General features: G+C 41.8%; 2 protein-coding genes across 2 annotated transcripts in view; one reads left to right on the forward strand and one right to left on the reverse strand.

The window, feature by feature from the left end:
- The window catches only part of LOC133257507 (olfactory receptor 1J4-like), a 29,279-nt gene extending 12,299 nt beyond the window's left edge, over nucleotides 1-16,980 (reverse strand). The window contains exon 1 of the mRNA XM_061433444.1: nucleotides 15,809-16,980. Coding sequence (XP_061289428.1) covers nucleotides 15,809-16,330 — 522 coding nt within the window. The 5' untranslated portion in view covers nucleotides 16,331-16,980. The remainder of the gene's footprint in view (nucleotides 1-15,808) is intronic.
- A 5,178-nt stretch (nucleotides 16,981-22,158) lies between these two features.
- Nucleotides 22,159-23,103, forward strand: LOC133256621 (olfactory receptor 1J4-like). Its single transcript, XM_061431397.1, has one exon. The coding sequence runs from the start codon at nucleotides 22,159-22,161 to the stop codon at nucleotides 23,101-23,103; it is 945 nt and encodes a 314-aa protein (XP_061287381.1).
- The last annotated feature ends 2,534 nt before the right edge of the window (nucleotides 23,104-25,637 follow it).

The following is a 25,637-nucleotide window of genomic DNA, read 5'->3' on the forward strand; positions in this document are numbered from 1 at the left end:
CACTAAGAGCCGGCATTACCAAAGGAAAAAAAAACCCATCGCAGTCCCAATCTGAGTAACCTTTAACCTCAGAGATGTTCTGGGAGCTAGAGCTCCATCTAGCTTCCGAACTTTCGATTCCTAGCGAGGCTAGACACTTTCTTGACTACCAATCCAAGTTTGGGACCTAAGCCACAGTACACAGTAACAGTATAGATCACAAGTCCCTTGAAAGTCTATGATCCGATAGATTAGGTTAGTACTTCTAATTCCCAAGGAGTTATGAAATGGTCAAAGAGACCGAAAAGTTTGACCGAGAAAGGAGAGTTCGGTCCACACGCTTTGCCCATTTCTGGTCGGTTCCCGAAGAAGACATTGGGTGCCTCTTGGCATTGGCAGGTCGGTATAACGCCCCGACAGGTTTCTGCCATGAGCCGTATGAGATCACCGTGGAACCGCAGAGCAGGGCTCCTTACTTGTTTCACGCAGGGCATGCCATTCATTCACACAAGCACACGGTAGAGTTAGTAAAGCATAGCAGAAAACGTGTTCGCTAAGAGAACAAAGAACTAAAGCTCCAAGCATCCTTACCTTGTCCTGAAGGATCCCGGACGAGCCCCCAAGATGAAAGGTTGTTGTTGAATCACGCGAATACACCAGGATTCTTGGCCCCCGGAGGAGAAGAATTCAATCCGGGGCCAGAGACGAGGCTTGATCGCTCGGAGCTTTTGTGTAATAAAGTTTTATTAAAGTATAAAGAAGATAGAGAAAGCTTCTGACATAGGCATCAGAAGGGGGCAGAAAGAGTACCCCCTGCTAGTGTTTAGCTGGATGTTATATAGTCACTAGCAGTCTGTTAATGAAAGAAAGGAATGTCTTAAAATTCAGAATGGCACCAGGCCCCTCACCCATAAGATGCATTTTGGGATAAATGGTTTATCCTGGGCCATAAAATGATTAACTTGAATCTTGAAGAAGGGCAGACCACCATACAAATAGTTTCATTTACATAGATTAGGGGAACAATATCCATACTGGTTTGTCAAGTAGGTTCTGGGCCAAGAGGCGGAACCGACTTGGAGACAGAGTTTGGGGTAAAGGCATAGTACATTAGCATAGTTTAAGACAAACATTTCCATAAGAAAAAGGCATTGGTTATCTCTAGACTCGAGAATAGCTAACTTCAGGCGAAACCGGGTGTCATTATGGCAACACAATATTTTAAGAGAAACCTCCCTTTAAATTTGTATAGAGAAGGAAAAAATATTGCTAGTTTGTTTCCTCCTGCCGCTTAAGAGAGATAAAAATGTCTGACACTTGCAGGCTATTTCCTCTATTTGGAGACCCCTGGCCTTCCTGCCTGTTACCCTCTCATCAGTTTCTCCTGAAATTAAATACACCCTTGGCCCTGCAATTCCACTTAGGGATTTATGCAAAAGAAATATAAATTTCTCGCACAAAGATTTGAATGTACAGCTATGTGCACTGTGCTGTGTTTAGTCAGGCAGTCGTGTCTGACTCTTTGCGGCCCCATGGACTGTAGTCCACCAGGGTCTTCTGTCCATGGGGATTCTCTAGGCAAGCACATTGGAGGGGGTTGCCATGCACTCCTCCAGGGGAACTTCACAACCCAGGGATTGAATCTAGGTCTCCCACATTGCAGGCAGGTTTTTTACTGTCTAACCCACCAGAGAGCCCATGAACACTGGAGTGGGTAGCCTATCCCTTCTCCAGGGATCAAAAGCGGGGTCTCTTGCATGCCCGCAGATTCTTTACCAGCTGAGCTACCAGGCAAGCCCACACAGCTATGCACATATTCATATATTAATACATGTGACAAAGGTGATCCTGAAACGCCACAAAGAAAAGATGGATTTTCAACAAAGGGTGCTAGGGTAGTTGAATATTCATGGAGAAGAAAAATGAATTATAATTCACACCATAGACAAAAATTACTTCCAGAAGATTATAGATCTAAAAGTGAATGGTAAAAAATAAAAGCTTCTTAGAAATAATATACAAGGGTATTTTAATATATTTGGCCATATTTTTAAAAACACAAAAAGTATAAATCATAAAGGAACTAATCAACAAACTTGACTACCTTAAATTTATGATCTGTTGTTCATCAAAATATATCATTTAGATAGTTAAAAGGCAACTCACAGAGTAGGAAAAGATTCTATCTATCCATATATGCACCTGTCTGTAAAGCTAGCTACCTACCTTTCTTCAACAAAGAAATCAGATTCAGACTATATAAAAAATTCTTTATATCAATGGGAAAAAAGGGGGATAAAATGCAATAGAAAAATAAGTAAAATATTTGAATGACTACTTTACTTAAGATATCCAAATGAACAACATACATACCAAAAGGTGTTCAAATTCAATTTTTAATGTCAAATAAATACAAATTAAAACCACCATGAGATATTATCACACACCCATCAGCATGACTAAAATTTAGAAGACTAACAATCTGAGTCTTGCTGGGGTTGTGGAGCAACTAAAACCATCTTATGCTACAAATGGGAGTACATACTCTGTACCCTCTGGACTACCATTGAAAGCTAAAGTGAAGTTGCTCAATCGTGTCCGACCTTTTGCCATTTCCTTCTCTAGGAGATCTTCCCAACCCAGGGATTGAACCCTGGTCTCCCACATTGTAGGCAGGTGCTTTACTGTCTGAGCCACTAGGGAAGTCCTGGACTACCATTGGGTGGTATCTTTTCACGTGTTCCCTGTAACCTGGCATTTCCATACCTGGGTATGTGCCCCCAAAGAGTTACATATATATGCATATTAATAGATTGTTACAAGAAAGTCACAGCAGCCCTATTCATAATAGTCCCAAACTGGAAAAAAAAATCTTAAATGTCCATCTACATTGTGTGTGTGTGTGTGTGTGTGTGTGTGTTAGTTGCTCAGTTATGTCCAATTCTTTTGACCCCATGGACTATAGCCCACCAGGCTCTTCTGTCCATGGAATTCTCCAGGCCAGAATACTGGAGTGGGTAGCCATCCTCTTCTCCAGGGATTGTTCCCAACCAAGGGATCAAAACCAGGTCTCTTGCACTACAGACAGATAGATTCTTTACCACCTGAGTACCAGGGAACATTACATCAATGTTACAATGGATTAAAAGTTGTAGTATATTTGTATAACGGAATTGTAAACAGAATGAGAATAAATAAAATACACACTAAACAGTGATGAATCTCACAAACAAAATAAATTTGGTGAGCAAAATAAATCAAACAAAACTGATAAATTGGTCTACATTAAACTAAAGAATTTCTGTTCCTTAAAAGACACCCTAGTTGCCCTTGATGAGGAGAATAACATATAGAAGGGTTGAAATATTTGTCAAGATACTTGGGCTAAGACCATGTCAAGTCCAAATGAAGAACTACATTATGCCCAGACTGTTCACCCAAGTTCTTCCTCTGAGTCACAGATATAAGAGAACAGGGCAACAGTAGCAAGCCCAGAACATTGCCTCCCCAGGTGATGGACAAGAGGAACGCTCTCTAAGAGCATGCGTGTAGAACAGGAATCCCAACTGGAAAGAGCAGTGCTCCTCATCTCTTTAGGGATTCAGAGACAGTTAGTCTTTATTCCCACTAATGAGGTCACTGGGGTCTCCAAACCTGGAAAATATTCCCAGCATGAATCCCCTCAGGCCCTCTCAGTTCCATTTATTGTGACTCTAGAAATCTACTCCATAGTTGCCAAAAACACTGGGTTTCATTTCCGTTACACAAGGAGAAGAGGCTGAGTCTCCTAATGGGGCTGTGATGTGAATTTGCCACTGTCCAAGGAGAAAGTGTTCGAGTGTAGAACTCCATGCTGAGTAACAGCTGAGGTTGGCTTGAGATCAGCTGGGTAAGTGTTGAATCAGATACCCTGCAGTTCAAGTCTGGGTTTTACTACTCACCTGCCACCTCATCTGGGACAAATTGCTTCACCTCTTTACATCTCAGTTTCCTCATCTGAAAAATAGAGAGTTCATCTAATCAGAGTGAAAATACCACAGTGAGAGAAGCAAAGCACTTTAGTTCAACATCTGGCAGGATGAATCAATACTTGTTATTCTTGCTATTGCTGTTGTTGTGATCATTGAGATATTTTGTAATTTATCCCTGGCTCACAGATGAGAGAAGAAATTGATTGCCAGGTCCATTTTACCCTAGAGTCTGCCCTCTTGAGCACTAAGTCATTCTGCCTCTCGTTGAGGGTTGGGGTGGGGTGGGAAAGACTCAGAAGAGTGAAAATAAACTGGAACATCAGTTTATTTTCAGTTTGCTTTTGTTATGTCAATGAGGTGAATTTTGGACCCCACCCAAGGTAGGATGCTGGTTGTCAGGTGACCTCCCATGGAGGGGAGAGGCTGGAGGTTGAGTGAATAGCCAGTGGCCAATGATTTAAATCAATGATTCCAGTGTAATGATGTGCTCAGTTCCTAAGTCTCGTCTGACTCTTGGTGACCCCGTGGACTGCAGCACACCAGGCTTCCCTGTCCTTCACTCTCTCCTGGAGTTTGCTCAAACTCACATCCATCGGTCAGTGTCCTATGTAATGAATCCTATATAATGGGCTTCCCAGGTGGTACATGGTAAATAATCTGCCTGCCAATGCAGAAGATGCAAGAGACAGGTGTTTGATCCCTGGGTTGGGCAAATCCCCTGGAGTAGGAAATGGCAACCTCCTCCAGTACTCTTGCCTAGAAAACTCCAGATGGATGAACATATTTCTTGAGAGTATAATTACTTTACAATGTTGTGTAATGTCAACTACAAATTGGCACTTGCCAAGAACATTGTCCAGTAACTCAACAACAACAAGGGCATTTGTCATCTGCGGTGGCACTGGTGGTAAAGAATCTGCCTGCTAATGCAGGAACTGCAGGAGAAGAGGGTTCAATCCCTGGATCAAGAAGATCCCCTAGAGGAGGGTATGGCAACCCACTCCAATATTATTGTCTGGAGAATCCCATGAACAGAGGAGCCTGGTGGTAAAAAAAGAGTTAAAAAAAAAGCCAGACAAGACTGAGAGACTTACACCCCCATGAACACACAGGGATTTATATTTTCAGAGCCCAAAACTAATGGTTCAAGTCTCTGTATCACTAACTCCGAGTTTTAAATGACAATTCTCCTGACTCAGTTTGACTCATCCAATTCCATGGTTCAACCACCTGTGGCCAAAGAGGTTGTATTACATGCAGCTCATTGCCTGCTCACTATACTCCAGTAACACTGCTTTTCCTCTACCGACCAGTCCCTTTCCCTCATCCAGACCACCACATGTGCTGGAAAGTTTTCCTCCCCTCCTCTTCTTTCTTCTACTCCTGGTTTTCTCAAAGAAGTTTTCCCTGAACTCCTTTCTCAATTAGGTCCTCTAATTATATGTTCTCAGTGTCACCCCTGTATCTCTCCTTTTCATACTCAGCAGAGTTTTGACTATGTATTTTCTTGTTCACTTGTTTGTTGTCAGTCTCTCCAATCAGACTGTACATGCAGAGACTGTGCCTGCTTCAAATGACTTTAAATATCTCATGCCCAGAGGCATTCCTGGTATAATGCAGGCAATCAATAAATATTTGAATACATGAAAAATTACAAACATGGCTCCCCAGACCCAATGTGGAGGTATTCTAAAGGTTGGATTTATTTCTCATGATTAAAAAGTAGTTAATAAATATCTCTAGTGCATGTTCAGTCACCCAGTCATGTCTGACTCTTTGTGACCCCATGGACTGCAGCACACCAGGCCTACCTGTCCCTCACCATCTCCCGAAGTTTGCCCAAATTCATGTCCATTGCATCGGTGATACCATCCAGCCATCTCATCCTCTGATGCCCTCTCCTCCTTCTGCCCTCAATCTTTACCAGCATCAGAGACTTTAGTCCCTCTCTAGTACCCATGAGAAAATAAAGGCCTGCCTTAGGAGGTAGAATTGCATGATGGACCAATTTCCAGATTTGGTTGAAGAGAGATCTTAGTTTGAATACTGACTTATTCCCTTATAGCTGTGTGATCTTAATCTGGTCCCTTAGCCTCTCTGAGCTTTCCTGATCTGGAAATGCAGGGTAAAGATGCATGGCATACAGGTGGTATGGATTAAATGATAGAAGTCACTGTCACATAGGAAACACATCAGAAATGATTTATATATCTATCCACAGTCCTGCAAATGGTCCCTGAAGACTTTGCCTTTTTAATTCTCTCTCTTCTGGGAATAATTCAGAGTCATCTGTATCACTGGAACTCTGCTTTTCTTTTCTTTTCTTTTTTACTTTAAAAGATTTCATCGCAGCACTGTTTATAATAGCCAGGACATGGAAGCAACCTAGATGTCCATCAGCAGATGAATGGATAAGAAAGCTGTGGTACATATACACAATGGAGTATTACTCAGCCATTAAAAAGAATACATTTGAATCAGTTCTAATGAGGTGGATGAAACTGGAGCCTATTATACAGAGTGAAGTAAGCCAGAAAGAAAAACACCAATACAGTATACTAACGCATATATATGGAATTTAGAAAGATGGTAACAACAACCCTGTATGTGAGACAGCAAAAGAGACAAAGATGTATAGAACAGTCTTTTTGGACTCTGTGGGAGAGGGAGGGAGGGATGATTTGGGAGAATGGCATTAAAACATGTATAATATCATATAAAAATAAATAAAAATAAAAATTTTAATAAAATAAATAAAATATTTAATTAAAAAACAAAGTTTGAAAACAAATCAGTGATCACCTTAAAAAACTAGAAAGTACTAGAAGTAATACAACTAAAAAGCTTCACAGAATACAATCAGTAAAGACAAATGCTGAGACTAAATAAATACAGAGTAAAAGAGTAAATATTGCTGGCTAAACTGTAACAATAATAATTTTCTCAAGAAGGGCAAAGAAAACTAACAGGAAATTTCCATTAATGTTTCCAGGTCATTACAGGGATTTTTGCCATTTGAGACCATGTCTTGGATATTTTAAGCTATATAAATTTTAAACAGATTCCATTGATAAAAGAAATCACCTTAATCCTTTCCTGTTTACTTCAGAGAATTTTACCACTTGTACCTCTAAGAGTGCAGCTGGGGGAGTGAAAAGCCTTAATCTACTCCATATCTCTGTCTACCACTTCTGGTTTCATCACCAACTCTAAATCATCACCCAAATCCAGCTACTTCATCCTGTCTCTATACCTGGCTGGGTCCTATATGAATTTTTTCCTTAAAAAAAAAAAAAACTTATCTATCTATCTATTTATTTATTGCTGCTTCTGATCTTAGCTGCATCATGTGGGATCTTTCATTGCAGCATGTAGGGCTCAGTTTTCCTGAGGCATGTGCAATCTAATTCACCATCCCCTGCATTGCAAGGTGGATTCTTAACCTCTGGACCATCAGGGAAGTCCCTGAATTTTCTAACTGGTCTCCTTGTACTATATAGTCATTATTGCCCCTACAGTCCTTCTCCCCACAGTAGCACAATGATCCTTCCACAGATCCCATGATGGATCCTGTCTGCTGTTTTAAGAGCCACCCATGCCAGCAGGTCTCCAATGTTACTGGGAATCTTCACTCCATGGTGTACATGCTCTGCCTACCCCTATACACCCCTCCCACCCCTCATCCCCTCTCTCAACCCTCTCCCTTCTCCTACCCCTCTCCACCTACCATATTTGAGCCCCACCTGCCCTCCTTCTGCTCCTCCAAATATATATGCTCCTGCCCTGTTTACACTTCCTGCAAACACTCTTTCCCACAATTCTTTACTTGGTTGACTCCTTTTTAATCATTCATGGTGAGTTCTTTGCTGACCACAAAATTTAAAGCAATCTGCTAGTGATAGCTATATTCTGCTTCATTTTAACTCTTCTTTGTTTTTTATAAAAGTCTTTGTATATTACAGGACTCCTTTGACTAGCATGCTATCCATAGAAAGGCAGGAACCATTGTTTCTCTGGTAGTTAGTTATAGTCAGTACTCACTGAATATGTGGAACGAATAAATGAATGAGTTCTGGGTACCAAATCAGAGGGAGACTGGTAAGGAGGTTAAGATCACAAACTCTAAAATCAGAATCTCCAGGTTTAAACTTTACCTCTCTTTCAAAGAAACTCATTCCTTTATCAACAAAATGAGTATAATAATAACAATCTCACAGATCTGTTTAGGTTTAAATGAGATAATGCACAGCTATTAATATCCTGATTCCATCTTTGTTTTATACTTTTGTTTACATATAGACAATATGAGAGCAAGAAAAGTTTTGGAAGCATCATCCTTCATTTTATTCCTTAGTTTACACCAGTGAGATGAAACCTGGAAACCACACATTCAGTGTCTCTGAATTCCTCCTCCTGGGCCTGTCTGAGCACCAGACACAGCAGCCTCTTCTCTTTGGCATCTTCCTGAGCGTGTACCTGATCACCGTGGTGGGGAACATTGCCATCAGCCTGGCCATTGTCTCTGACCCTCACCTCCACACCCCCATGTACTTCTTCCTGGCCCACTTCTCCCTCACTGACCTGGGTTTATCATCCACCACGGTCCCCAGGATGTTGGTGAACATCCAGGCTCACAGGCATACCATCACCTATGCTGGATGCCTGTCTCAGATCTACTTCTTCCTGTGGTTCATTGGTCTAGATGTTTTCCTCCTGACAGTGATGGCATATGACCGGCTGGTAGCCATCTGCCACCCTCTTCACTACACCTTGGTCATGAGTCCCAGATGCTGTATCCTGCTGGTAGTCATGCCCCTAATCCTTGCTCAGGCTTACTCTCTAACCCACACCCTTCTCCTGGCTCAGATATCCTTCTGCACTGACAACATCATCCCCCACTTCTTTTGTGAACTTCTCCCCCTGTTGAAGCTCTCTTGTTCTGATACTTATGCCAACAGGTGTGTGCTGACATACTGGGGAGGGGCATTAACCATCTTGATCCCCTTGCTGATTGTCATTTCCTATGCCCGCATTGTGGCTGCCATAGTGCACATCCCCTCAGCGAGTGGCAAGTGGAAAGCCTTCTCCACCTGCAGCTCCCACCTCTCAGCAATTTGCTTGTTCTACGTGTCTGCTATTGGGGTGTACTTCATTCCCTCCTCTGCAGATTCAGCCAGCAAGGACAGGATTGCAGCAGTGATGTATGCCGTGGTGACTCCCATGCTGAACCCATTCATCTACAGCCTGAGAAACAGAGACATGAAGAGTGCCTTGAAGAGATTCCTGAGCAGAAGGGCACTGCAATCTCCATGAGGTCAAACACATCATTTGGGGGAATTCAGGGGAAATCAACTTATAGAGTTATCTTGGTGCCTCCATTCAAATTCTGTATCTGCCACTTGCTAGCTTTCAAACCCAGGGCAAATTAAATAACCTTCAGTTTAGTTCAGTTCAGTCATTCAGTCATGTCTGACTATTTGTGACCCCATGAATCGCAGCATGCCAGGCCTCCCTGTCTTAGTGAGACACAATTTCCTTACTTGCAACTTTTAAGTCACTTCAGTCCTGTCCGACTCTGTGCAACCCCATAGGTGGTAGCTCACCAGGCTCCCCCGTCCCTGGGATTCTCCAGGCAAGAACACTGGAGTGGGTTGCCATTTCCTTCTCCAATGCATGAAAGTGAAAAGTGAAAGTGAAGTCACTCAGTCGTGTCCGACTCTAAGCGACCCCATGGACTGCAGCCTTCCAGGCTCCTCCGTCCATGGGATTTTCCAGGCAAGAGTACTGGAGTGGGGTGCCATTGCCTTCTCCTCTTACTTGTAAAAGGAGGTAATAAAACATTCTCTATCATGCAGGGTTTCTGGAGAGGTTACAAGAAAAAAAATGTGTATGTATGCAAATTCATTTTTTATGGTAAACTCTTAGGAAAGTTCATTATTATGTACATCATCATTTGAGTTTTTTCATTTTTATTTTATAATGGAGTACAGTTGATTTACAAAGTTGTATTAGTTTCAGGTATACAGCAAAGTGATTCAGGTATACATACACATATATCTCTTCTTTCTCAAATTCTTTTCCCATTTAAGTTATTACAGAATATTGAGCAGAGTTTCCTGTATTATACAGTAGGTCCTTGTTAGTTATCTATTTTAAATGGGTGGGTGTGTACAGTTGCTCAGCCATGTCCGAATCTTTGCGACCCCATGGGTTGTAGTCTGACAGCCTCCTCTGTCCATGGCATTTTCCAGACAAGAATACTGGAGTGGGTTGCCATTTCCTTCTACAGGGATCTGCCCAACCCAGGGATAGAACCCGCATCTCCTGCATTGGCAGGTGAATTCTTTGCATATATCAATCTCCAAGTACTCTGTGTTGTGTAAATTTATTTAGATCTTCATTATTTTCAGCAATAGACAACATGAGACTTTGAGGCAAATATTGTGCAGAAGAGAAAGCAAAAGTTCAAACAGGCTAAATTATATACCTGAAATAATTAATTATTACCACAGGAAGTGGCAGAGTCAGAATTTGAACTGAGATATCTGATTCCAAAATGCATACATTTGGTTCAATGGACATGAAATACACATATTCTTCTCAGTTTCTAGCTTTCTCTTTTTTTTTTCTTCCTTCACATTGTTCACATACACAGTTCTAATCAACAACTTCTCCCAATACGAGCAAATGATTTGAAAACAAGGTAAAGCAAATAAGAAGCTGGAGAATGAGTGTGAAACAGGCCCAGAGATTCTCTCTCCTCAGGGATGCACACCCTCTGCTTAAGCATAAGCCCTTACTTAGATATCCTGCAATGACTTGTGAATCAAGCCACATGATCAGAGAGAAGGGAACTTGGGACCACATTGTTTGAGACTCTTACCAAGTTTCTTTCATGAAACCATCATCTTTCTTCAGCAATATGGCAACAGTCCATGTTAGATCTGCTTTAAAATGTAACTATCAATTTCATTATTTCATCCCCCCCTAAGGATCCTGCTAAGGATATATCCTAACAATGTGCAGAGGACTTTTTAATAAAATGTATGCGGAAGTTTGGAACCTGTATTGCACTCTGTATTTCTTCCCCACATAACTCAGATTCTACTGAAATCTCACTGATAAACTCAGGTTTTTAAAATAGTTTTTAAATGAAAGTAAAACTTACATTAGTATCAGAAATACTTGGGTTTGTAAGTTAGATTTACTGTTCACTGTCTGTGTGACTTTCAACAAATTCTCAACATCTCTGAGTCTGCTTCCAAATATAAATACATGAATAGTATTTGATAGCAACTACAGTAACTATCATCTAAGGCTGCTGTGACAATCCCTATAAATGATAACACATAAAATGCTTACCACAGTGATACTTATAATCTGAAAATTCTGTGTAAAATACAAATAATATCGAAATATGATTGTCATTTCCTATGATATTTCTCCCGGCAATCTTGATTCCAGTTTGTGTTTCTTCCAGTCCAGCGTTTGGAGTGTGTCTTAAATGCAGTAATTAAAGAGTGTGGAACTAGTGAATGAATCAACAAGTAGGCAAGTGAATTGAATAGAATACTCAGAAATAAAAATTTAAAATATATACAGATAGAACTTCAGAATAGGCAAGTGAATAGAACAAAACAGAGTAGAATACTCGGAAATAAAAATTTAGAGTACATACAGATAGAACTTCCATGCTTGTACAAAGATGCATTGTTTAATAAATGTCCTAGAATAAGTGAATTGCCATTTGTCATACAGGTACTAGGAAGACACATGGTAAATTCCTCTTTAACATCAATATTGAGAATAACTTTCATTCATAATCAAGAGGTAATACAAATTGAATAAATTTGATCATATAAAAACTTAAAATTTTCATGACAAAGAAATCCTATAAACAGAGTAAAAGACAGTTGACAAACTGGAAAAAAAAAGAAAGATATTTACAATGTCTGTCACAAATAAAGACAAACAGCATTTAAACTGAGAGAGAAAAGCATACCAACTCTATTCACTTCCTGATAGGATGTAATAAGGAGACACTTGCACTTTTGTGATATGTCAAAGTGGTATCTGCTCAGTCCAATCATGAAGAAACATCTAATAACTCCAAATGAGGGATAAAATTCTACAAAATAACTGTCCAGTAGTCTTCATATATATCAAGGACATAAAAAACAAAAGAACTATACAATATTAAAGGAAATTTAACAGTGAAATATAATGTGTGACCCTGGATTGGCTCCTAGCTTAAAAAGGATATTACTTGGATAAGTAAGAAAATTTGAAAAAAGTCTACTGATTATTTAATAGAAGTTTATCAATATTAATACCTTGATTTTGATAAGCACTCTAGAGTAATTGGGAAAACTGGTTATCAGGTATATAAGAATACTGTTCAGTATTTTTGCACTATTTTGAGAGTCTAAAACTATTTCATAATTTAAAAATGTAAAATAATTAAACACAAAAAATTTTTAAAATAATAAATAATAATGAAATATGTAGGAACCCATAAATTAACCACCATACTTCTAAAAAGAGATCACCAGTCAAAAAATAAAAGAACAAGGGAAATAAGATAATGTTTTAAGTTGCAAGATGTAGAAAAGACAACATATCAACAATGACAAGCTTCAGATAAAGCAATGCTTAAGGGGAAATTTATCACTTTAAATACTTACACTGAAACAGAATAAAAAACATCAACAAAAATAACAAAATGCTCTACCTTAGAAAGCTATAAAAGGCAGGATAAAAGATACCAGAAGTAGAAGGAAGACATAATAAAAATAAATACAGAAGTACTGGAACACAGTATTGATAAGGGATAGAGAAAATAAAAAGAAACAAGTTGATTCTTTGAAGAATCAGCAAAACTGATAAACAGCTACCAGATAGTTAGGAAAAATGAGAGAAAGCAAGTTGAATATATCATAGGAGGAGGAATTCTCACTGATCAGTGGTAGTAAACTTTATATGGACAAAATTGTCCAACTGGATGAAATAGACAAATTCTTTGAAAAAGAATAGCTAAGTCACTTGCTATACAGTAGAAAATCAAGCACAACATTGTAAACCAACTATACTTCAATAATTTTTTTTAAAAGATAAATGCCAAAGGTAAATCTGAGGATTGTGAATTTAGTTCACTTTTGATCCCTTTTCTCATGCAAAGATGGGCTCAATAAAGGACAGAAATGGTATGGACCTAAAAGAAGCAGAAGATACTAAGAAATGGCAAGAATACACAGAAGAACTGTACAAAAAAGATCTTCACGACACAGATAATCACAATCGTGTGATCACTCACACTCACCTAGAGCCGGACATCCTGGAATGTGAAGTCAGGTGGGCCTTAGGAAGCATCACTACAAACAAAGCAAGTGGAGGTGATGGAATTCCAGTTGAGCTATTTCAAATCCTGAAAGATGATGCTGTGAAAGTGCTGCACTCAATATGCCAGCAAATTTAGAAAATTCAGCAGTGGCCATAGGAATGGAAAAGATCAGTTTTCATTCCAATCCCAAAGAAAAGCAATGCCAAAGAATGCTCAAACTACCGCACAATTGCACTCATCTCACACGCTAGTAAAGTAATGCTCAAAATTCTCCAGGCCAGGCTTCAGCAATATGTGAACTGTGAACTTCCAGATGTTCAAGCTGGTTTTAGAAAAGGCAGAGGAACTAGAGATCAAACATCCACTGGATCATCGAAAAAGTAAAAGAGTTCCAGAAAAACATCTATTTCTACTTTATTGACTATGCCAAAGCCTTTGACTGTGTGGATCACAAGAAACTATGGAAAATTCTGAAAGACATGGGAATACCAGACCACTTGACCTGCCTCTTGAGAAACCTATATGCAGGTCAGGAAGCAACAGTTAGAACTGGACATGGAACAACAGACTGATTCCAAATAGGAAAAGGAGTACGTCAAGGCTGTATATTGTCACCCTGCTTATTTAACTTATATGCAGACATCATGAGAAACACTGGGCTGGAAGAAGTACAAGCTAGAATCAAGATTGCAAGGAGAAATATCAATAACCTCAGATATGCAGATGATATCACCCTTATGGCAGAAAGTGAAGAACTAAAGAGCCTCTTGATGAAACTGAAAGAGGAGAATGAAAAAGTTGGCTTAAAGCTCAACATTCAGAAAACTAAGATCATGGCATGGAAAATAGATAGGGAAACAGTGGAACCAGTGGCTGACTATTTTTCTGGGCTCAAAATCACTGCAGACAGTGATTGCAGCCATGAAATTAAAAGACACTTGCTCCTTGGAAGAAAAGTTATGACCAACCTAGACAGCATATTAAAAAGCAGAGACATTACTTTGCCAACAAAGGTCCATCTAGTCAAGGCCATGGTTTTTCCAGTAGTCATGTATGGATGTGAGAGTTGGACTATGAAGAAAGCTGAGCACCAAAAAATTGATGCTTTTGAACTGTGGTATTGGAGACGACTCTTGATAGTCCCTTGGACTGCAAGGAGATCCAACAAGTCCATCCTAAAGGAGATCAGTCCTGGGTATTCATTGGAAGGACTGATGTTGAAGCTGAAATTCCAATACTTTGGCCACCTGATGCAAGGAGCTGACTCATTTGAAAAGACCCTGATGCTGGGAAAGATTTAGCACAAGAGGAGAAGGGGACGACAGAGGATGAGATGGTTGGATGGCATCACTGACACAACGGACATGGGTTTGGGTGGACTCTGGGAGTTGGTGATGGACAGGGAGGCCTGGCGTGCTGTGGTTCATAGGGTTGCAAAGAGTCAGACACAACTGAGAGACTGAACTGGAGTGAACCGAACTAGATATACTAATGAAAGACAAGAATTGACAGCATGGACAGCTAGCCACTAAAGGCATGATATTAAAGCCAAATGGCTCCACATAAGTATTTAAAGAAACCAGCCAAAGCACAGCATGTACTGGCAAATCACACCCACTCCTGTTCTGAATCCACGGTTCTGATGAGAAAGACTAGACTCGTGGAGCAATGTTTGCCACCCCAAAGTATCTCTTTGACTTGTCATTTAGTTCAAGTTGATGACAATTAAGGCCTAAAGGACTCAGGAAGAACCTCGACCTTTCCCAGAACTCCCTAAAATAAAGTAGACAGAGGACCTTTTCCAGGAGGGGAGCCATCACCATAGATCACCACGGTTTGAACTAGTGGTAGTAGACAGAGAGGAACCTAACAAAGTCTGTTAATATTTCTCTCTGTGCCCAATGTTTATAAGACATTCATAAAATACACAGATGGTTCACATTGTAGGATTTGGGGGCTTAAGTGAATGATGTTGAGATCACTTTTCTCAAAATGTAAGTCAATACAGTAGGGGATGGTATGCCTTTATAAACACATGGGTTCTACAGAGTGAAACTGCAAAATATGGATTTAGGATTAAAGTCCCTGAGAAGACAGTGTGTGAATTTCCAAAAGCCTGCCCAATGCCACCTTCATCTCCTTATTCCTGAGACTGTAAATGAAGGGGGTCAACATCGGTGTCATTACAGTGCCTATACTCACCCCCAGAATGTGATGAAGGAGGACACAGTTAGACCCCAGTAGCCATGCCATAGAACAAGAAGACCACCATGAGGTGGGACCCACAGGTGGGGAAGCCCTTTTGCCTGCCAGAGGCAGATGGGACCCTGAGGATGCTGGAGATGATATGTGTGTGTGACAGTATGATCAGGGAGAGAGGACCAGTCAGTATCATGGAGCCCACAGCGAACAGGGTTACCTGGTTGATGCTAGTATCTGAGCAGGAGAGTTGCAGCAGAGGGATCACGTCACAGAAGAAGTGATGGATGGTGTTGTCTGCACAGAAAGCAAGCTTGGCCATGAGCAGGATGTGTAAGAGGGCAGCAAGCTTGGTGAGAACCCAGCACGATGCCAAAAGGAGCACGCACACAAGAGGACTCATGAGTGTGGAGTAGAGAAGGGGCCGGCAGATGGCCACATAGCGGTCATAGGCCATCCCCCTCAAAAGGAAGTCATCCAGTGCCCAGAATGTCATGAACAAGTGCATCTGGGACAAACATCCCCCACAGGATATGGTCTGACTGTGAGTCTGAATGTTCACCAGCATCTTGGGAACCATGGTGGAAGAAAAGCCGGCATCAGCCAACGAGAGGTTGGCCAAGAAGTACATGGGGGTGTGGAGGTGGGGGTCAGAGCCGATGGCCAGGATGATGAGCAGATTTCCTAGCATGGTGACCAGGTACATGGCCAAGAAGATGCCAAATAGGAGAGGCTGCTGCTCTGGCCTCTCAGAAAGACCCAAGAGGAGGAATTCAGTGGCACTGGACTGGTTGTTCTGGTCCATGCCACCACACCTTCTGAAGGGAGAGAAGACAGACATGTCAGAGACTATACAAAAGGTGGTACTTCTAACTCTCTTTGAAAGAGACCCCCCTCATCCAGTTCATATATGCACACATCCCAAGTCCTGGATCTTCCCACATGGTGCCTATTGTCCCCTCTTCATCTGATTTAGGCCTCTTACTCAGGCTTCTCCTCATAATCTAACTTGCACTATCTGCATTTTGGGTTCCTGCCCATAAACAAAGCTCACCAACCACCTTCTCACCACCAAGTATGTTATATTCTTGCCAACTGCTTTATTCTGCTGACCACATGGGGGTCACCAGTGTTGCTGTGGAACCCACAATATTGCACAACAAAATAAAATAATCAATACCAACCAAGAAATATCCAAAATAATATTTGAATATACTGTTTGCCTGCCACCACCCTTGAAGCCCTGACTGAAAGACAGTGCTCACTGGCCACTGTGGTTGCTGACAATCCCTTAGATTATCTGCCATCAGCCAAGCAGGCATTTGTCCCCTGAAGGGTACATGTTGCAGTATGTGACTACACAACACAGAGTTAATCAGAGAGCACAGCACATGGTCTGTCCTTCCAGCAGAACATTTTCCCCCCTCCCACTCCTTAACCAATGAGAGTTCCCCAACCCTCTCTCTCTTCTGTCAAAGCCAACCTGCTTGCTCACACCCAGCTCTCCCCAGGAGTCCTTTAGTGTGAGTAATCCACTTTCTCTTAAATTATCTTCCTGTCCTGAGTTATTCAGATGTCTCTGACATCTGAACGAAATCATATGCCTTCTGATACATGTGCTGTGTATACCTATCAAAGATTTGCAGTGTGAATATTTGATACACACACACATATTAATAATAAAGCAAAACATGGTAAAATGTTAGTCTTTCTGGAATGTGGGCAAAGGGCATACAGGAATTCATTTTATCACCTTTACACACATTTTTCTAAGTCTGAAATCATTTAAAAATTAAATTAAAAAATTCTGAGTCCCAGCTGGAACTCTGCCCAAGGTAAGTTTGAGCTTGGAACCATGCCCAAGAAGAAAGGAATGCCAGTCAGCCTTGGCATTAGAGACACTCTCCCCTGTGACTCCTCCAGTCCCCTCTGGCTCCTGGACATGCTACTCCCAAAATGGTAGTAAGAAATTGGCCGATTAATCCACAGGAGCTCCTCCTGTACTATGAAGAGAAGCTGAGGATTTAAGCAACAGTCTGAAAGAGGTGTCTGAACTCATGACAAGCACAGGTCAGAAGGAGCTGGAAATCCACACTTGCCGAAGGATCTATTTGGGTTTGAGTGTGAGTATGTCTGTGTTCATGAGTGTGTATGTGTGTATGCTTGTGTGCGAGTTGTCTGATAAGCATGTGTGTATCATGTATGCTTGTGTATTTGTTGCTTGGTAGTTTGTGTGTGTGGGCTGTGTATGATTGTGTATGTGTTGTTTGATAGTCGTGTATGTGTGTGTCCTCTGTACCTGACTCAGCCTGATTCTCTTCCTGAGTTAGACCCAGTCCAGGCCTGTTTTAGCACACAGAGATCTAGTTGTCAGCCTCTTAACGTGCAATTAGCAGCTCCTGAGTGGTGCCCATCATCTTAAATATCTGCCTCCTGTTGTCATGATGGGGCATGTCCCCCAGCAGGCAGGCATTACAGTTCAGGGTGAGGGTTCAGCATCGGGGCTGCTGGAGCAGATGCCCGACCTCACCAAGGAACCAAGGTCAGACAGGGCTCAACCTCCACTCGGCAGCCAGAGCTTAGTGTGTGTCCAACCTGTGTTTGTGGGTGACACACTTGAGAGTGAGAGCAGGAATGTGTGTTGTTTGCTTCTGTCTGTGCGTGTGTCACGAAGGGCACAGGTTGGTGGTGGTGGTGAATAGGCTTAGCCTACCCATGCTAACTGCCTTCACCTCGCAAGGATTTGGGGCACAAGCAAACCTCAGTTAAGGGAGTGTGTGTGCTGCTTGTAGTGAGTGCACGACTGGGTGTGCTTGTGTGTTGTTGTTGTGTGTCTTGTAAGATTTTTGATTTGTAGTTGGCCTTGTATGTTTTTGATGGTGTGTATGTATAGTGATGAGCTATGTGTATGCAGTGTGTTTATGTATTTTATAAGGTGTGTCCTGCTGTGCCAGTGGTGTGTTGTGAGTGTATTGTTGGATGACACATGATTGTGCATTGTATATGTCTTGCTTTGTGTGTTATTTATGACTTGTACATATACGAGTGTTTACGATCTGAACCACAGACTGGTTATCCTTCCCCTGGAATGAGTCTCAGACACAGATGACAGGAATCCTCAGATCAGCAGGGTGTGTGTGTGTGCATGAGAGAGAGATTTCTATGTGTGTTTGAGGACTCCTGATTGTCAGGAGAAATATCAATACCTCAGATATGCAGATGACACCACCCTTATGGCAGAAAGTGAAGAGGAACTCAAAAGCCTCTTGATGAAAGTGAAAGTGGAGAGTCAAAAAGTTGGCTTAAAGCTCAACATTCAGAAAATGAAGATCATGGCATCTGGTCCCATCACTTCATGGGAAATAGATGTGGAAACAGTGGAAACAGTGTCAGATTTTATTTTTCTGGGCTCCAAAATCACTGCACATGGTGATTGCAGCCATGAAATTAAAAGACGCTTACTCCTTGGAGGAAAAGTTATGACCAACCTAGATAGCCTATTGAAAAGCAGAGACATTACTTTGACAACAAAGGTTTGTCTAGTCAAGGCTGTGATTTTTCCAGTGGTCATGTATGGATGTGAGAGTTGGACTGTGAAGAAAGCTGAGCGCTGAAGAATTGATGCTTTTGAACTGTGGTGTTGGAGAACACTCTTGAGAGTCCCTTGGACTGCAAGGAGATCCAACCAGTCCATTCTGAAGGAGATCAGCCCTGGGATTTCTTTGGAAGGAATGAAGCTGAAGCTGAAACTCCAATATTTTGGCCACCTCATGCGAAGAGTTGACTCATTGGAAAAGACTCTGATACTGGGAGGGATTGGGGGCAGGAGGAGAAGGGGATGACAGAGGATGAGATGGCTGGATGGCATCACTGACTCGATGGATGTGAGTCTGAGTGAACTCCGGGAGTTGGTGATGGACAGGGGGCCTGGCATGCTGCGATTCATGGGGTCACAGAGTCGGACACGACTGAGCGACTGAACTGACTGACTCACTGACTTGCATCCATGATCTCAAGTATCTTCTTATGTGACCTTCTTCTAGGGTAACATCAACTGATATAACCAATGCTCCAAGTGACTGTTTCCTGTAAAGGAACCGCCCTCGTTTTCAGACACCTGAGAGTGACTGAGTGTCTCAAAGTTTTGTATCTCTTTGCTTCATTTAATGTCCCAGCAAAGAAACACTAGGCACCCTGCTGAGTGAAGTTAGAATGCAGGAGCCCCCCCACCAAAAAAATGGGTGCAATACCTTGGAAGGCCACTTAATTCTTTTATTTCAGTTTCAGTTCAGTTCCGTTCAGTTCAGTCGCTCAGTCGTGTCCGACTGTTTGCAACCCCATGAATTGCAGCACACCAGGCCTCCCTGTCCATCACCAACTCCCAGAGTTCACTCAAACTCATGTCCATCGAGTCGGTGATGCCATCCAGCCATCTCATCCTCTGTTGTTCCCTTCTCCTCCTGCCCCCAATCCCTCCCAGCATCAGAGTCTTTTCCAATGAGTCAACTCTTCGCATGAGGTGGCCAAAATATTGGAGTTTCAGCTTCAGCATCAGTCCTTCCAATGAACACCCAGGACTGATCTCCTTTAGAATGGACTGGTTGGATCTCCTTGCAGTCCAAGGGACTCTCAAGAGTCTTCTCCAACATCACAGTTCAAAAGCATCAGTTCTTCGGCGCTCAGCTTTCTTCACAGTCCAACTCTCACATCCATACTTGACTACTGGAAAAACCATAGCCTTGACTAGATGGACCTTTGTTGGCAAAGTAATGTCTCTGCATTTGAATATGCTATCTAGGTGGTCATAAATGGAAGCTCACAAATTCTCAATAATTATCGATGGCTTAAACATAAGCTATGGAGAAGGCAATGGCACCCCACTCCAGTACTCTTGCCTGGAAAATCCCATGGACAGAGGAGCCTGATAGGCTGCAGTCCATGGGGTCGCTAAGAGTCAGACACGACTAAGTGACTTCAATTTCACTTTTTACTTTCATGCATTGGAGAAGGAAATGGCAACCCACTCCAGTGTTCTTGGCTGGAGAATCCCAGGGACAGGGGAGCCTGTTGGGCTGCCATCTATGGGGTCGAATACAGTCGGACACGACTGAAGCGACTTAGCAGCAGCAGCAGCAAACATAAGCTAATGTATGTGAGAGCCTTTTGGCATCTGGAAAGTATAGAATTATGAATGAAAGGAATTATCTAGACAGAGCACTAAGAGAATTCAGGACAGCTTCAGTTTCCTTGCAGCCCTCAAATAACACAGAGTGTCTGGCATCCATGACAATGAAAGGAGATGCTTCCATATTAAAGGCACAGAATCTGATCACATGAATAGTATTAGACTGAACTACATGAAGTAACTAATAGTTGATCATTTTTAACCTACAGAAAAAGGCAATTTTATATGTGTAATACATATATATTCTTATATATTCTTATTTGTATATTCCTATACATATGTTCATGTGTATGTATGTATATGAATATAGTTCAATCTATATCTGTATGGGATATATACACATATGTATATGCCCCAGGTTCCATATATGTTTTTATACAGTTCATCTATGTATGTATATATAAACACACATTACCATATATATGTGAATATATATGCATCCCATCTCTGACGGCTACATCAGCTACATGCCTGTGAAATTTATATCATTTATGTTGTCATTTCCTAAAAGCTTAAAAGCAGAAAGAACACTAATTCTTAATACCATAAAGATTTTGTTATAAGGCTGACATATGAATTTAATTAGTAAATGTATATAAAGTGTTAGTTGGTCAGTCGTGTCCAACTCTTTGCTACCCCATGGACTGTAGCACACCAGGCTCTTCTGTCCATGGAATTCTCCAGGCAAGAATACTGCAGTGGGTTACCATTTCCTTCTCCAGAGGATCTTCCCTACCCAGGGATCAAACCCAGGTCTCCTGCATTGCAGGCAGATTCTTTACCATCTGAGACACCAGGGAAGGCCAATAATGTATGAAAAACCCTTAGCATAGTGCTGGTAACATAGTATAATCCGCTAAGTGTTCACTATCATTATGAAAGATAGTCTGTGGACTATTTTGTTTGGGGAGCTATCCTGGCATCAAGTGGTGTTAAGCCATTTCTAGAGGACCAATGAGTTTATAGCTATAGGTCAACGGCACTAACCAGGGTCCCAGGAGGTGTTTCACAAGGCTCCAACACCACCACCTCAGCCCAGAAACACCTGAGATCAGTTTATAGAGACTCATCTACTATTTCTGCCACAGTGAAGTATTATGGTTTGGCTCCATCTCATTGGCATAAACTATCCCAGCATGTTTATAGAAAATATTCTCACAGAAGAAAGGGACCTTGCCTTTCTTCTTCACTGCTGCGTTTTCAATCATGAGTAGATGGCAGGGTTCATACTCAATGTTCAATAAATGGTTGAATGAAACAGCAAACATCCTCTGGCCTTTGTGCAATGAGGTCTTGTTGGCTACTTCTGGGTGTGATGTTTCCTGGATCCAGACTGGGATAGAACAAGGATGCATGCATCCACAGGGGCTAGAAATGAATAGGAAGATAGTTAAAAATTCATTGTTTTCTCAGAAAATGCAGTTCAGAATATATCCCTACCATTCGTCCTGATGTTCCTAAACCCTCTTTATCCCCAGCACGGTATGAGACCTGAGAACCAGAGCAGCATGTCCGAGTTCCTCCTCCTGGGACTCCCCATCTGGCCAGAGCAGCAGGGTGTGTTCTTCGCCCTGTTTCTGGGCGTGTACCTGACCACGGTGCTGGGCAACCTGCTCATCCTCCTGCTCATCAGGCTGGACCCTCGCCTCCACACCCCCATGTACTTCTTCCTCAGCCACTTGGCCCTCACTGACGTCTCCTTTTCATCTGTCACCCTCCCTAAGATGCTCATGAACATGCAGACACGATGCCAAGCTATCACATATGCAGGGTGCATTTCACAGGTGTATTGCTTTATATTCTTCGGTTGCCTTGACAGTTTTCTTCTTGCCGTGATGGCCTATGACAGGTACGTGGCTGTGTGTCACCCTCTCCACTACACTGCCATCATGAGGGATGAGCTTTGCATCATCCTAGTGGCTGGGTGCTGGCTCGCCGCTTGTGCCCAGGCTCTGTTGCACACCCTCCTTGTGGACCAGTTGACTTTCTGTGCAGGGACTGTCATCCCTCACTTCTTCTGTGATCTCGCTGTTGTGCTCAAATCCTCCTGCTCCGACACCTCCCTCAATGAGCTGCTCATCCTCACTGAAGGAGGACTGATCTTCACCTTGCCTTTGGGTGGTATTCTGGGCTCCTATATCCGCATGGCAGCCATCATCCTGAAGGTCCCCTCCTTCACAAGAATCTTCAAAGCCTTGTCTACCTGTGGTTCTCACCTCTTTGTAGTGTTTTTATATTATGGGACAATTGCAGATGTGTACTATTTCCCCTCATCAGGCAACTCCAAAGTCAAGGACATAGTTGCTTCATTGATGTACATGGTGGTCACCCCCATGCTGAACCCTTTCATCTACAGCCTGAGGAATAAGGATATGAAACATGCTCTTCAGAAATTTTTCAGGACCGTGGGCACCCCTGGCTATCGTTAATTCCTTCCCTATGTCATGGGCACTCATGAGGCTGTAAAATATGTTTCCTTTAGAAGTTGTAACTTGGACAAATCTTATTGCTGACACCATTTTTCTCTCAGTCTCATTTTATATTTTCTCTCATCTTTTTCTTAACCTGATTTTTTCCCCCTATCTGCTCTCTGAATTCTATGTATTAATGTTTCTGCACTGAAATTCCAACCACTTCTATGATGGTCACTGCAAGCTGTGAGACTTTGAATCCACTTCCCTGAGATTTTAGTTTTCTTGTCTCCATATTTTTCTTCAGTAATCTTCTTGTCTTGTACTGATATCAACACATAGTCATATGAATTTTCTTAATACCACCAAATTTCTCTTATTTCATGTGTGAGGAATTCAGAAGAAGTTACCAAACTGGTTTATCTATGGAATGGTATCAATTACAGCTGGCATTAATTAATATACAATTTTAACGTGCAATTTATTTAATCCTCAGCACCATCCTCTTATAAGGATGCTAACATTTTCCAAATTTACAGAGAAGCAAAGAAAAGTCCAGGCTTTCCAGATGGCACTAGTGGTAAGATGGCACATGCATGGCACCTGCCAATGCATGAGCCATACAAGACAAAGATTCTATCACTAGGTGGGGATGATTCCCTTGAGGAGAGCATGGCAACCCACTCTACTATTCTTGCCTGGAGAATCCCATGGACAGAGCAGACTGGCAGGCCACAGTCCATAAGGTTGCAAAGAGTCAGACACACCTGAAGCGAATTATCACACACACACACGCAGAAGTCCAGAGAAATCAAGTAAGTAACTGCCCTTACTTACATGTCTCAGACACGTATGGCTTTAAAACCATGTGTTTAATCAGATTATTTTATTGCCATTATCTTGATCTCTAACGCTGTTTACCAGTTTGGATGTTTTTGTCCTTATATAAAGTATACAATAAATACTCTTTTGTTGTCCACTTTTTTTGCTTCAGTATCACTATGGCTGGAGAAGGCAATGGCAACCCACTACAGTACTTTTGCCTGGAAAATCCCATGGATGGAGGAGCCTGCTGGGCTGTAGTCCATGGGGTCGCTAAGAGTTGGACACAACTGAGCGATTTCACTTTCACTTTTCACTTTCCTGCATTGGAGAAGGAAATGGCAACCCACTCCAGTGTTCTTGCCTGGAGAATCCCAGGGACAGGGGAGCCTGGTGGGCTGCTGTCTCTGGGGTTGCACAGAGTCGGACACGACTGAGGCGACTTAGCAGCAGCAGCAGCAGCAGCACTATGGCTAACTCAGTCTAAAGGCTTTGTAGTTTTCTAATGTGTCTATATGCCTTCATGTACTCATCCATTCTAGTTTTCACTGATATTTGGATTGTTTCCAGCTGGGACTTGTGTATATACCTAAGAATGGAGTTTGGGGTTCACAATGAATGCATATTTTCAGCCTTAATAGTTTGCATCAGAAAATGAAAGTGTTTGTACCGATCATCCTTGTAACATGTGAAACACTAGTCTACTTCCTCACCACATTTATACCATCCGTCTTTTCCACTGCATACATTTTTATGGGTTTGCAGAACTGTGTTATGATTTTAATTTACATTTGTCTGATACCTCCTATAATTTGTCCCCTTTGCCTCTGCTTGTTAATCATTTGGGTATCTTCTCTTACAAAGGACCTCTTCCCAGTTCTTTACTGCTGTTTTATTGGGTAGTCTACTTTTATAAATTACTTTCCAGGAATTCTTTAAATATGATAGTTATTACTCCTTTTTTGGATATATATATATATATTTATAGAGAAAGAGTTTTTTTCTTCCATTATGTTGCTTGTTTGTGCACTGTATTAATGATTCTTTTGTCAAACAGAAGTTCTAATCTTAATGTAATAGATATTTTTCCAATCTAGTTAATTCTGTTTGTGTTCTGTTGAAGAAATTTTTGTCTATCCAAAATTCATAAAGGGGGAGAAGCCAAGATGGCGGAGGAGTAGGACGGGGAGAACACTTTCTCCCCCACAAATTCATCAAAAGAGCATTTAAACGTCGAGTAAATTCCACAAAACAACTTCTGAATGCCGGCAGAGGACATCAGGCACCCAGAAAAGCAACCCAACTCTTCGAAAGGAGGTAGGAAAAAATATTAAAAACAAAAAAAAGAGACAAAAGAGGGAGGGACGGAGTTCCGTCCCGGGAAGGGAATCTTAAAAAGAGAGAAGTTTCCAAACATCAGGAAACCTTCTCACTGCCGAATCTGTGCCGAGCTTTGGAAGCACAGGGGGCAACATAACAGGGAGAAAAAATAAATAAACAATTTAAAACTCGCAGATTGCGAGCCCTACGGTAACTCCCCCAGCAGAGAAGCAGCGCAGACGCCTGCATCCGCCATTAGCAAACCGGGGCTGGGCAGGGAGGCGCGGTGTGGGCTGCATCGTTGAGAGTAAGAATCTGGCCTGAATACCCTGAGCGCTATCTGAGCGAAATAATTTGGGCTAGCAAACCAGACTGTGGGATACCTACCATGCGAAAAGCCAGCCCTAACC

This window comes from Bos javanicus, chromosome 11 (genome assembly GCF_032452875.1).
Source record: "Bos javanicus breed banteng chromosome 11, ARS-OSU_banteng_1.0, whole genome shotgun sequence".
Classification (NCBI taxonomy): domain Eukaryota; kingdom Metazoa; phylum Chordata; class Mammalia; order Artiodactyla; family Bovidae; genus Bos; species Bos javanicus.

Excerpts from the sequence above, each read along its gene's own strand:
- LOC133256621 (XM_061431397.1), top strand. The coding sequence starts at position 22,159 with ATGAGACCTGAGAACCAGAGCAGCATGTCCGAGTTCCTCCTCCTGGGA.